This window comes from Bubalus kerabau, chromosome 14 (assembly GCF_029407905.1).
Source record: "Bubalus kerabau isolate K-KA32 ecotype Philippines breed swamp buffalo chromosome 14, PCC_UOA_SB_1v2, whole genome shotgun sequence".
In the NCBI taxonomy this organism is placed as follows: domain Eukaryota; kingdom Metazoa; phylum Chordata; class Mammalia; order Artiodactyla; family Bovidae; genus Bubalus; species Bubalus kerabau.
This window is the reverse complement of record NC_073637.1, coordinates 68705439-68719460: the sequence shown is the minus strand read 5'-3', so window position 1 is coordinate 68719460 and position 14022 is coordinate 68705439. Positions and strand designations below refer to the sequence as shown.

Genomic DNA, 14022 nt, shown 5'->3' with positions numbered 1-14022 from the left:
ATACCTGAACTTGGAAGAAGCGGGCAGGGGAGGATCTAGGGAGAGAAAAACTGGAGAAGACGACAAGGGAAAAGCCCTGTGACAAAGAGGCTGCAAGTTCTGATGTCCAAGAGGTAAGAAGGGCTTAAAATCTGGAAATGAAGGTAGGTGGCACAGTGGTAATGAGTCTGCCTGCCAGTGCAGGAGACGCAGGAGACCCGAGTTCGATTCCTGGGTGGGGAAGATTCCCTGGAGGAAGGAAAGGCAACACACTCCAGTATGCTGGCCTGGAGAATTCCATGGACAGAGGAGCCTGGCAGGCTACAGTCCTTGGGACTGCAGAGTTGGACACGACTGAGCAAACACAGTGAAGGCACCACGGGGTCAGTGAAGGATGGAGAGGAGGGATGACAGGTGAATTGCAGGGCAGCCTGACCAAGGCCATGGAGGCTGTTGTCCTTCACCTTCGCAGAAAAGAAGCAAGCGTGTCCCCGGAAGCTGAGGCTTCTGATAAAACGGAGCAGGGTCCTGTGGCTCTCCAGCCCCCTCCCCCATGTTCTCAGACTGTCATTTGTCTGTGGGAAAACTTTAGTCAAAAAATAAGTTTAATCACAGAAATGAGAAAATGCAGAAACCAAGGAAAACAGTCAAACTAGACAAAACAATAATGGTTTAGTTGCTAAGCAAAGTCAAGGACCTTTTGGTTCCTCCTCAAGGGCTACAGATAATCTTCTGAGCCATATCTGGTGAGCTGTCTTATATATACTGAAACCCTCACCAGGTGGACGAAGTTAACTACATGATGACCAGACTGCAGCCATGACATAAGCTGTCACAATTCCAAGAACTGGCCTCAAAGAAATGTGAACAAACTGACCCTGGGACGGAAGACTAACTGTACTTAAAACAACTAGATGCCGCTGATCAGCCCTCTGCACAACCAATCCCCCCTCACATCCACCCTGCCACCCCACTGCTGGCATCCGAAATAAAGCAAACTTTCCTTTCCACTCACCTTGCCTCTTTATTGGCTTTTGAGCAGAACACTTTTGGTTACACTAGGGATTCGCACCCCACTCCAGAGCTCTTCCCTGGAAAATCCCATGGACGGAGGAGCCTGGTAGGCTGCAGTCCATGGGGTCACTGAGGGTCGGACACGACTGAGCAACTTCACTTTCACTTTTCACTTTCATGCATTGGAGAAGGAAATGGCAACCCACTCCAGTGTTCTTGCCTGGAGAATCCCAGGGACGGGGGAGCCTGGTGGGCTGCCATCTATGGGGTCGGACACGACTGAAGTGACTTAGCAGCAGCAGCAGGGATGAAATCAAGGTGACTTCTCTAAACGGCACTGTATGACTGCAATCAGTGTTCCAGCTACATATGCTACTGTTTGAAAAACAAGTGACCAAGCTGTGACTAATTACCTGGGGAAACCACTGTTCCTCTTTTGTGGCCAATCCATATATTCTCTTGCATCCAAATAAATACAAGTCCAAAGTCACTGACATAAAGTGTGTGTGTTTGTTTTAATTTTATTTGCATTTATTTTTTACTGCATTCCATAAGCTTTTGATTCTTCGGTTTCTTCTGGGATATCTTTTTTCTTCTGTGCAGCCTCCTCTTTCTGGTTTAGGAACAATGTGATCTTTCTCAGTAAGGATCGCCTCAATGTGCCAAGGAGAGCTCATGGATGGGTTGATCTGACCAGGAGCTCTGTAGGTCTTGTGCCACATCTTCAGGGCTTTGTTCACCTTGATGTGCTCAATGACCAGAGAATCTACATCTCATCCTGAAGTTCAAAATTACCCTCTGCATTTTTGAGCAAGGACAGGAAAAATCTCAGGACTCTTTTTGGGCCACCAGCCTGTGTCCAGCACCACTCTTTGGCCCGTGCACGCCTACCAGCTCCACCATAACAACGGAATGGACACACTGCTTCTTTAAAATGACATCCTTCAGATTCTTGGTGCCTTTTCGGATATGCATACCCTTAATGGCCGGGGGGTTCACACGTGTTCTTAAAGTGAATGCGAAGATTTGCATGATTTTGTGGGGTTTCTGGATCAATTTTTAGAGGTCACTTCAGGCTGCTTACCGGAAAAGCTTAAGTGTTCTGCTGCTGTTGTTAATTTTTGATGGTGCAGCTCGGCTTGCAGGATTTTAGGCCCCCTACGAGAGATGGAAAATTTGAACTTGATGGTGAAACTGCAGAGTCCTAACCATGGGACCACCAAGGAATTCCTTGACATTAAATTTTACTTAATAAACTTCACTTGCAGGATGTATTGTTTCTCTCTTCCTGGCTCCTTTCTCCAGCTAAGAGTCCTCTACTCTGTCTCTCTTCTTATCAAAAGCAATTTGGCTAGGGTCTGTAAATTTCAAATATTTGAAGATTAAGCTCTCAGAAGTACAAAATTCCTTTGAATCAATGAGTCACTTGCTTAATGAACGTGAAATTCTGGTGGGGAGGGCAGAGCAGGAGATAACTATGGGAATGTGCTGGGAGTCTGAATTTGGAATGCAGCACTCCCCATTCTTATTCTTTATTTCCGTTTCTTCTCAAAGCACTAATGCTTGTCCTAGCGCTGGTTAAAAGTGGTTTTGAGCATCATTAAATATTAATGGAAGATTGCAGGGAGAAAATTATCTCTAATGTGAAAGAAAACAGGAATTTGAAGTGAAAAACAAAGCACAAACTGAAATTTCTTGTTTGGTGCCCCTGATTAACTCCCACAACTACGTTCTTGTTGTTGTTCAGTAGCTATGTCATGTCTGACTCTTGGTGACCCCATGGACACTTGCTCCCCTGTCCTTCACATGCCAAGCTCCCCTGTCCTTCCCAATCTCCCAGAGTTTGCTCGAACTCATGTCCGTGGAGTTGATGATGCCATCCAAACAACTCATCCTCTGTTGCCCCCTTCTCCTCCTGCCCTCAGTCTTTCCCAGCATCAGGGTCTTTTCCAATGAGTCAGCTGCTCGCATCAGGTGGCCAAAGTATTGGAGCTTCAGCTTTAGCATCAGTCCTTCCAATGAATATTCAGGGTTGATTTCCTTTATGATTGACTGGTTTAATCTCCTTGCTGTCCAAGAGACTCCCAAGAGTCTTGTCCAGCACCACAATTTGAAAGCATTAATTACTGCCATATCAGTAAACAAGGATGTCACAATCATTAGCAATTGCAGCCCTCCAAAGTGAGCTGGTGAGCCCTGAGGGAACTCAGGACGAATACTTGCCATCTAGTAGCCATCAGACTGGAGAAGGCAATGGCACCCCACTCCAGTACTCTTGCCTGGAAAATCCCACGGATGGAGAAGCCTGGTGGGCTGCAGTCCATGGGGTCGATAAGAGTCGGACACGACTGAAGCGACTTAGCAGCAGCAGCCATCAGACTACAGCTACTCCCTACAGTGAGCCCTGATGAACTCAGGATCTGAAAAAAATACAAGAAACTGGCCCCAGATAGCTGAGGTACATATCAAAAGAATAGTTTCAGTGAGCTCAGACTCTCCTATCTTCCCATACATACAGAAATGTACCTTAACTTGGGATATCTAATTTTAATTTACAAAAAATTTTTGACGTTCAGACTATCTGCGCTTTGTTGCAAAATTACTATGTAACCTTGCTCGTCCCCTTTGCCTCCTAGCAGCAAGTCGTTCAAGGTTATTTGAGATGGTGTTTCCCAGGCTTGAAGTCCTAAAAATTCCCATTGAGTGAAATATAACTCTCAACTTTTAGGTTGTATTTTTTAAGTCAACATAACTAAAAATAAATAAATAACCCTTCCCTGAAAGCCACAGGGGAGTTTAGGTCTTTTGAACATGAGCTGCCTACACTCTTTCCTTGCTGCCTGCAATAAATCCTGTTAAAGTACTCTCACCACAACCCGCTATCAGTATATTGGCTTTACTGTGCAGCAAGTGAGCTGACCCAAAATTCGGTCCAGTAACATAATTGCCAACATTCATTGGATCATCAAAAAGCAGGAGAGGGATTTCCCTGGTGGTCCAGTGGCTAAGACTCTTTGCTCTCTATGCAGGGGCCTGGGTTCGATCCCTGGTAAGGGAACTAGATCCCGCATGACACAACTAAGATCCCACATGACACAACAAAGACCCAGCTCAGCCAAAAGAAAAAAAAAAAAAGCTCTAAAAACAAAAGAAAAAGCAAGGGAATTCTCCAAAACATCTACTTCTGTTTCACTGATTATGCTAAAGCCTTTGCGTGGATCACAACAAACTGTGGAGAATTCTTAAAGAGATGGGAATACCAGACCACCTGACCTGCCTCCTGACAAACCTGTGTGCAGACCAGGAAGCAACAGTTAGAACCGGACATGGAACAACAGACTGGTTCCAATTTGGGAAAGGATGCCTCAAGGCTGTATATTGTCATCCTGCTTATTTAACTTATATCCAGAGTACATCATGTGAAATGCCTGGCTGGATGAAACACAAGCTAGAATCAAGATTGGACAATTATCAACAACCTCAGTTATACAGATGATACCACACTAATGGAAAGAAAGCAAAGAAGAACTAAAGAGCCTTTTAATGAAGGTGAAAGAGGAGAGTGAAAAAGTGAGCTTTAAACTCAGCATTCAAAAAATGAAGATCACGGCATCCGGTCCCATCATTTCATGGTAAATAGGGAAAAAGGTAGAAGCAGTGACAGACTTTATTTTCTTGGACTCCAACATCACTGCAGACAGCGACTGCAGCCATGAAACTAAAAGACACTTGCTCCTTGGAAGAAAAGCTATGACAAAGCTAAATAGCATATTAAAAAGCAGAGACATCACTTTGCTGACGAAGGTTCATATAGTGAAAACTATGGTTTTTCCAGTAGTCATGTACAGATACTAGAGTTGGACCATAAAGAAAGCTGAGTGACGAAGAATTGATGCTCTTGCATTGTGGTGCTGGAGAAGCCTCTTGAGAGTCCCTTGGCCAGCAAGCAGATCAAACAAGTCAATCCTAAAGGAGATCAGTCCTGAATATTCATTGGAAGGACTGATGCTGAAGCTCCAATACTGTGTGCCTCCTGATGTGAAGAGCCGACTCACTGGAAAAGACCCTGATGCTGGGAAAGATTAAGCGCAAGAGAAGGGGACGACAGAGGACGAGATGGTTGGATGGCATCACTGACTCAATGGACACGAGTTTGAGCAAACTCTGGGAGATAGTGAAGGACAGGGAAGCCTGGCGTGCTGCAGTCCGTGGGGTTACAAATTGTCAGACACAACAGAGCGACTGAACAACAACCTGCATTTACAGTTTTTGCCTCTGTGAGAAATTCAATTTTCACTTGGGGGCAAATGTCCAGGGAAAAATAGCTTCTAGCCTCTATACCCGCTCCCCCGATCCCCCTGATTTGATGGCTAAGATTCCTGGTTTCCATTCAAGCTACCCAGGTTCAACTTCTTGTTAGGTGATTAAGATCTCACTTCATGCCACCACTCATTGCTGCCTTGCCAAGAATACTACTATAACCATGTATCTTTTATTTTTAACTTTTTATTTTTTATTGGAATATAGCCAATTAACAATGTTGTGATAGTTCCGGGTGCACAGCAGCAGGACCCAGCCATATATATATATATATCCATTCTTCCCCAAACACCCCTCCCATCCAGTCTGCCCTATATCATTGAGCAGAGTTCTTGGTGTTATACGCAGGTCCTTGTTGGTTATCTATTTTATATACACCAGTGTGTACATGTTGGTCTCATGGAAGCATTTTTAAAGGTGACATTTGGGGCGAGAACCGAGGGGGCTATGACCTTCTTCTGATTGGTCGGTGGTGAGGTTAGAGGGTGATGCCTCAGGAATATTAATCATCTGGGGTCTACTTCATCACTGTCCACCTGCAGTAGGGAGGTGTGTCCTAGTTTCTGCATAATGACTGAAAGGTAAGTGTCAGATTGTTGTGCACATCCCTTGAGGAGCAGGCGGGATCCTGTATGAACACTGGACTGTTACGACTTTTCTTGCTGAGCTGCTTTTTCTTTGTTTCTGCATTCCCTCGCTTCTCTAGTCGGCAAGCACTCCTGCCTGCTCTTTGAAGCTCAGGGAAGGCTTAGGAGACTAAAACCTTTTTCTGCAAACAAGAAATGGGAGCAGTGGAGGGGTTTTTGTATCCAGAGGGCCTTGCAGAGTCCTCCTCGGCTTTGGTGTTCATTATTGTTTCTTATTGGGGCTTGTGGTTGACATCTCTGGGGATGACTCTAGAGTTCCTTGAGATCCAGGTTTACGCTACACAATAAGAATGTGACAACTTTACAGCCTCGTAAAACTATTCTTGCACTTAAGCAGCCTTATCTCATATTCCTCTTCCTTTCTATATAATCTGTCTTCAAGAAATATAGATCCAACTAGTCTTTCTCTTTTTCCAAATCCAAAATGAAATGGCATCCTTTCTAAGGAGGAGAAGGTTGACACGTGCTGTATAATAATCTTAACTCATCTGAGATGCTTGGCTTACACAGTGATTAGCAGATAACGTAGGACAAGGAAGGATTCTTCTGAGGTAACAGATAGATGGGTTGGACACCTGGTGTTTGCCAAGTGGAGTAAAATTCAAGTTTTTTCTCACCCAGACACTCCACAAACAACTGTTAGCCACTCAGTCGAGTCCGACTCTTCGCAACCCCGTGGACCCCATAGCCTGCCAGGCTCTTCCGTCCTTGTGATTTTCCAGATAAGAATACTGGAGTGGGTTGCCATTTCCTTCTCTTGAGAACAAAGCTAGAGGCAAAACCTGAGCTCTGCTAAAGTAAAGAGATACAGTGCCCAATCCTGAGGTCAAGGAAGACTTCCCTGTCTGTACAAGTGCAGGAAGTCTTCTTGAGGGTCAAAATGGGAGGGAGTAAGTGTGGACACATGCCTCACAGTAAGTGTGGACATGTGCCCACAGGCCTCTACGGTCGGATCCATCTTAGCAAAACGTTGTGAATGCATCTTGGGGATGGTCCAAGGAGCAGTCAGATGTGAAAAAAGAAACAAGATAATTGACCAAAGGTAAACAATGACCCCGGCTTCCCAGGTGGTTCAGTGGTAAAATATCCACTTGCCAATGCAGGAAACAGAAGAGATGAAGGTTCGATCCCTGGCTCGGAAAGATCCTCGGGAGAAGGAAACAGCAACCCACTCTACTATTCTTGCCTGGGAAATCCCATGGACAGAGGACCCGGGCAGGGTACAGTCCCTGGGGTTACCAAAGGGTTGGACATGATTTAGTGACTAAACAGCAACAGAACAAAGACCCGGAAGGACTGTCCTATATAAGTGATTTAAATCACCTCTTTACTGGGCCCCTCCTCACTCAGGACGCCTGCATTCCTCTCCAGGTGTGTATTTCTGCCTAGTTTCTGATGTAGCGCGGTCCTCGTCATTCAGGATGGCCACACTCCTCTTTGAGTGTGTATTTCTCTCTGGCTTTGGACTTATTGCGCTCCTCCTCCTTAGAAGGGATGCCATACCCTTTCTCTCTGGTGTGTATCTCTGCTCTGCTTCTGACTTAATAAACAAACTGCTTCTCTACTATGTGTTTTCCCATACATTGTGTTGGGTCTGTAATAATAAACTTTGTACCTGTTTGTATAGTTTTTGCCTCCTTGAAACTTTCTTGCTTTCAAACGTGGGAAGGAGCTAGGGCCACTTTGCTTCTAGCCTCTAGCCCCGGTGGTCTGGTGGCTAGGTTTCCTGGTTTTCATTCAGGCTTCCCAGATTCAGTTCCTGGAGAGGAAACTAAGATCTCTCTTCAGGATCACTCTCTCTGAGATCACTTCCAGACCAAACACTAGATGGGAGGAAATAACCGCAAACTGGAATCCTAGGAGTATCTCTTAACTCTATGTGTTGGGTCTCACAGGTGCTACCCCAAAAAACTGGGTTCACCTCTTGGTGGGTATGGAGCCAAAAGACAGAACCAAAACAAGGATTGTGAAAAGAAAGGATTTATTACTTGCAGCAAGTAAGGAGTACACTGGGGGATCATCCCCAAAACAGTGTCTCTCTAAACAGCAAAAGGGGAAAAGCTTTAAGCTAAGGTTTCATGCGTATTCATGAAGGGGCATGGGTGATCAGAGTCCAAACTTGAGTTCATTGAAGTCATGAGGGTCAGCAAAGGTCGACAACATCATCCCTTAGAGCAGTGGTCCCCAACATTTTTGGTACCAAGGACCAGTTTCCTGGAAGACAACTGCTCACCTCCTGCTGTATGGTCCTGTTCCTAATGAGGGGTCGGGGGTGTTGGGGACTCCTGCCTTAGAGGATGATTGCACAATGGAAGGGGCTTAAATTCTGCAGAACAGTTCAAGAAAGTGCGAAAGGTTAATGGTTACTATTGAAACACACCAGGGAGTCTTCACACCTGATTTGTTATCTTTGCTATTGTTCCTTCCCTTGCCCCTTAACAGTTTTTTCTTGTGTTCCCTTAAGATCTTTCTTGCTTGCTGAAGCCTGTTCAAGGACAAGCACTGGGGTCAGTCTTAGATCACAAAATGGCTTAGGCCAAAAAAGGCTTCTCTTATGCCAAGAAAGCCATGCCTGTTTCTCTTTTTTTCCCCAGGACTCCTTACCTTATCCTCTTACACAGAGACCTTGTGGCAGTACTTGGCTTAATGACTCTTTCTTTAGGGCTGCAGTCACGATTTAAAAACGCTACCTGAAGCGCAGCAAGTGTAGTACACATTCTATTTTCTGGGAAAAGATTACTACCACAGTGATTGAGCTGGGAAGCAGAGACAGACTGCTCTGGGCGGCTTCACCAGCGGTTCAAAGGACTGCAGTTGGCCGGAATAACCCTTACCGTTTCCCTCCCCCAGCCAACCTGCAAGATAACAACGGGAATGGCACCGAACGTACAGAATATCTGCAAGATACAAGTGGAAGAAGAAAAAAAAAAACCCACCACCAACTAGACTGTAAAAGAATCTCGAACCGGTGGTGGAGTTACACGAATGACCAAACGAAAGACGGGAGGCCCGGAACTCCACCCGGGGCCTACTCAGGGACTGCCAGGGGTGAGGGTTGATTGATTTCTGTCCCCCGGGGCGGGCGGCGCCGGCCGCCGGCTGGAGCCCGTGGTGACGTCACAGGGCCCCGGCGCCCGTCACGTGGTCCGCGGGCGCCCCGCCCCCGCCCCTCTCCCCGCCCCGGCCCGGCCCCCTTTCCCCACAGCCCTCGGAGCTCAGGGTCCGGCCGAGGTTCCAGCTGCGAGCTCTTCGCGGGGAGAGGCGCGGGGCCCGGGGCCGGTGGTCGGCGGACGGGGGCCGGGAAGAGGGAGCGAGGGTAGCAGGGGAGAGAGGGGCCGGCGACAGCCGCGCGGTGCGCAGGACCGACGGCCGAAGCTCCTGCGAACTTGGGCGCAGAGTCGCGCCACTGCGCCCGCGGCCTGAGCGATGAAGATGGTGGCCCCCTGGACGCGGTTCTACTCCAACAGCTGCTGCCTCTGCTGCCATGTCCGCACCGGCACCATCCTGCTCGGCGTCTGGTACCTGGTGAGCGCGACCCGCCTGGATGAACCCCGCCCCCCGCCCCGGGGTGGGGGTAGGGGGCGCGCACCTGCCCGGGAGGAGCGCGGACGCCCCGGGACCCCCCGGGACCCCGCTTCACTTTTCACACCCCCTCGTGGGTACCGGCTGTGGCCATCGGGGTTGGGCGAAGCCGGCGTTAATCCGCCTAAAGTTATATTATTAGAAACTTAATTCTCTGGGCGGGCGGCTCCACGATGCGCCCCCCCCCACCCCATCCCCCGGCTCAGCCAACCTGTGGCGGGGGTTGCGGTCAGGACCCAGTGTTCGGGGTGGGGATGGTTTCGGGGGGCGGTGCGCGTGGGCTGGGGTCGCGCTGAGCAAAGGGGGTGCCCCAAAGCCTTCCGCCGGGAGCCGGCTGGGCCTCCCGGAGCTGCGCGGTTTCCGGCGAAAGCGCGCTTTGATGGTCAGCGGAGTCCTGGCACCCCCATCCTTGCCTGCGGAGCACGTGCCCGCCTTTCCTTTCTTCTCTGCGTCCGCTGGGCTTTGTGCTTTCGACGGGTCGGGAGAGCCGTTGAGGCAGTGAGCCGGCACCTCTTGCTGCCCGCCCCCACCCTCCCCCGCGCGTGCCAGTTCTCCCCGCCCGCAGGTGCCCGGGGTTTTGCTGGCCGCTCTCCTGCGCGCCTTCGCATCCCGAGTGGGAATGGCTGGGGTGGGGGTGCCTTACCCACATGCTTGTTGTAAAGCCCTTACCCTAGGAGGGGCTTGCCTTGTGATTCACTGCGTTTCAGTGGGCCCTGGACAGCCATTTTACACCCACTTACCTCCCCCCTAAACCCCCGATTTGCAGGTGATCCCCAGCTTCTTAGCCGACCCCGAAGGCCCATCTGGTTTGTTAGTTTGTTTCTAGGTTGGAGCTTTTTACTTGTTTGGGGAGCAGCGATTATCAGGCGCTAGTGAGGCAACCTGATGGAGTCGTGCTCTGTACCAGCTCCAGGTTGATTGGTGCCCCCCCCCCCCCGACCCAGACTGCACCAGCACCCGAGTCGGGTTCCGCTGCATCGTGGTTTCTGTTCCATCATGATGGAGAGTTAAGCCCGAGCCTCTGGGCGCTGAATGCCTCTGCACCAGGAAGAAACACCTTAGACGTGGTAGTAAGATGGCATATAGAACTTTTTAGTGGTGGTACATTGTGATCTTCTTAGTCATCAGTGTTTTGGTCGGTTGATAGTTCAGTGTTTTGATGTAACACGGACGTAAGTCGAATTGTGAACTCGTCTGTGGTGCCAAACACCCCTCTCCCCCAATATGGTGTTCTCTGTGCTGTTTATAGTTTCAAGTTTCCTTTATTCAGTGCCTGTCACAGGCCACACAATAGAAATATTTGGCCTTAAAAGCTTTCAGACAAATCTTTAATATATGTGGGTTCTTACTGTGCGGCTTGAATGCAGAAAGAACATCTGGGTATTGGCTCTACCCTGGTTTTACTGAAAGCAAAAAAAAAAAAACCGGAAATTTACAGTTACAGCAAAAGAATAGTGGGTGGTCTTGAAATAGTGCTTTTATTGATAATCAAGATAGACAATTTTATCCACATGTCTTGTGTCCTCCTTGAAGATGTTGAAATCTGCAGGGTGCAAGTACATCTATGAATGTAATTTGTAAAATCTAGGGCACTGCATTAGGCAAATGGACTACGTGATCTACAGGAAAGATAAATCTACTTGAGCCCTGTTGTTGGCGGTAATCCAGTAGGACACATTGGTGTGGTAAAAGGAGAGGACTCTGCAGGCTTTGTCCACAGCTTGAGGGTGCTCTTTGGGGAAAGGAGTTATTGGTATGCAGGTTTTAGCATTTGGAAAGATGGCTTTTTGAAAAATAATTAGAAAGCTTTTCAGCAGATATGAATAAGCAAGCCACTTTGGGGCTTCGCAGGTGGCGCTAGTGGTAAAGGACCCGCCTTCCAGTGCAGGAGACAAGAGAAACAGGTTCGGTCCCTGGATGGGAAAGGAAAGATCCCCTGGCGGCCGAAAGGGCAAATCACTCCAGTAATTCTTGCCTGGGAAATGCCCTGGGCAGAGGAGCCTGGTGGGCTACAGTCCACCAGGGTTGCCTATTGTTGGAAACGACTGAGACTTAGCATACACACAATGTACACTGCTGCTGCTAAGTCGCTTCAGTTGCGTCCGACTCTGTGCGACCCCACAGACGGTGTATGCTACTGGTCATCTTTATGAGTCTTTAGCTTTTTTCAAAACAATTTAAACTTTTTTTAAACTAGTGAGTTTGCCTCATCCTTTTACATATATAATTTGGTTATCCAAAACTTTGATTTACGCGTGCATTTTTAAGATGAAGAAGCTAAAGAACAAGGCATCTTTCTCTTTCCACCAGTCATCTGGATGGAATGAGGTCACTATCAAAAAAAGAGTTTTCAGGAGAAAAAAGGGTAGGAGAATAGATATTCAAAAAAGAGTCCATTGAAAGGAAAGGTAAAGTGAATCTTTTTTATGCATTTTCTAATTGTTTTCTACCATGACCATTTACTAAGCTCCTGTGTGCCAGGCACTATTTGTGCTCAGTCGCTTCAGTTGTGCCCAACTCGTTGTGGACCCATGGACCATAGCCTACCAGGCCCCTCTGTCCATGGAATTCTCCAGGCAGGATTATTGGAGTGGGTTGCCATCTCCTTCTCCAGGGGATCTCTCCAACCCAGGGATGGAACCTCCGTCTCCTGCATTGCCGGCGGATTCTTTACCACTGAGCCACTGGGGAAGCCCACTATACTATTGATAGCAATACTTTCTTTGGCTACACCACGAGGCTTCCCTGAGAAGGGGTCAAACTCCTCTCCACAGTGAAAACGAGGAGGCCTCATCACTGCGTCTCCAGGGAATTCCCTAGCTTCCTTGATGAAAAAAACCGGAGTGAACTATGAGAAGGGCTGTGAGTTGAGTTTATTCAGTGTCTTACTCTATATAAAATAGCCCAGGGGAACAACCTCAGACAGCTCTGAGAAACTGTTGTGAAGATGTGAGGGAGGAGCCGGGATATAAGAATTTTTTGCTGTGAGAAAACCTGTAGTTGAAGTCCTGAGATGAGGGTTAATCAAGGAACAGGCAAATCAGGTTAATGATTTTATGTATCATTTTCTAAGTATGGGAAGATGCAAGAATCTGTAAGTTGAAATTTCTCAGGTATGGATCTGCATTATCTTGGGGATCTGTCTGTCTCGAGCCTGAATTCCCCTCAGTCCCAGAGTCCTGGGTGACTGCGGTTGCTAAAGGCTTGATCCTGGTAGAACTGGAATGGCAGGCAACATTTTTCTCTACAATGCTTTGCATAAGCTTAGTTTTTACATATTCCTGGTAGATTTTTTTAAAATTCCCATTTTATAGAGGAGAAACTAAGGTGAAGAGGTTAAGTGGTTTGCAGCTTGTGGTCTGAGTGATGTATTGGTCTGTGCTGTTTCCAGTTTAGTACCTTTTAAAAGTTGTGTGTTTTGTTTTCGCCTTGAAATGATAAAGGTTTCCTTCAGTCCAGTTTTTTTTTTTTTTTTAAACATATTGATTTCAGGTATCTGTATTAGCGATCACTTTTCATTTACTTTCTTTTGTTTTTTTCCCTTTAAAAATTGAGGCATACTTTACATATGGTGAAAATCACAGGTATTAAGTGTACAGTTCATTGACAAGACCAATGTTTGCACCTTTGTAACCCATACCCTTAGAGAACATTCCCAGAAAGTTCCCTCGTGCCTCTTCTCAGACTATCCCCTCCATAGACACCCCACCCCATAGGTGTTTTGCCTATTCATATAAATGGAATTAAACTGTAGGTGTTTTTTTTTTGTATTGGGTTTCTTTAACTTAGCATAATGAATTTTACATTCATGGTCTTGGAGTGTGTCAATATTTGTGCCTTATTATTGCTGAGTATTACTTTGTTATAAGAATATACCACAATCTGTTTATCCGTTTGCCAGATGATGGACATTTCGGTTTTTCCAGTTTGGGGCTATTATGGATAAATCTGCTCTGAACAGTCTTGGAAAAAAAGAGCTTGTGGGGACTTCCCTGGTGGTCCAGTGGTTAAGATTCTGAACTCTGAATTCATGGGACCCAGGTTCGTTCCCTGGTCAGGGAACTAGATCCCACATGCCAGAACGAAGAGTTCATATGCTGAAACAAAGATTCCGCATGCTGCAACTAAGACCTAGCACAGGAAAAGAAATATATAATAAAAAGAGTTTGTGGACATCTGGTTTTATTTCTCTTGAATAAACACCTTGCAGTGGGGTTCCTGGTCGTCGTGTGTTTTAACTTGATAAGAAACTGCCAGGTATTTTCCAAATTGCCATTTTTACACTCCAGCCCACAGGGTACAAAGTCCACGAGGTGTGTAGTGGTAGCTGTTGGTGACTTGGGTTTGAATTCCCCTATGTGGCTGATGACCTGAAACAGTTTATCTTTGCTTCTTGGCCAACTATATATCTTCCTTTGTGTTGACTGCACATTTTTAAAAAAACTGAGTTTTATCTTTTTGTTTTTTTAATTCTTCAGAT

The 14022-nt window shown here is 47.0% G+C and overlaps 1 protein-coding gene and 1 non-coding gene across 2 annotated transcripts in view; both read left to right on the top strand.

The window, feature by feature from the left end:
• Window positions 1-9147: 9147 nt before the first annotated feature.
• The window catches only part of LAPTM4B (lysosomal protein transmembrane 4 beta), a 64480-nt gene continuing 59605 nt past the window's right edge, over window positions 9148-14022 (top strand). Inside the window, exon 1 of the mRNA XM_055546596.1 lies at window positions 9148-9485. Within this exon, the coding sequence (XP_055402571.1) occupies window positions 9387-9485 (99 nt within the window). The 5' untranslated portion in view covers window positions 9148-9386. The remainder of the gene's footprint in view (window positions 9486-14022) is intronic.
• TRNAQ-CUG (transfer RNA glutamine (anticodon CUG)) lies at window positions 13532-13604 on the top strand. The gene has a single exon. It is a non-coding gene; the product is annotated as a tRNA-Gln (tRNA).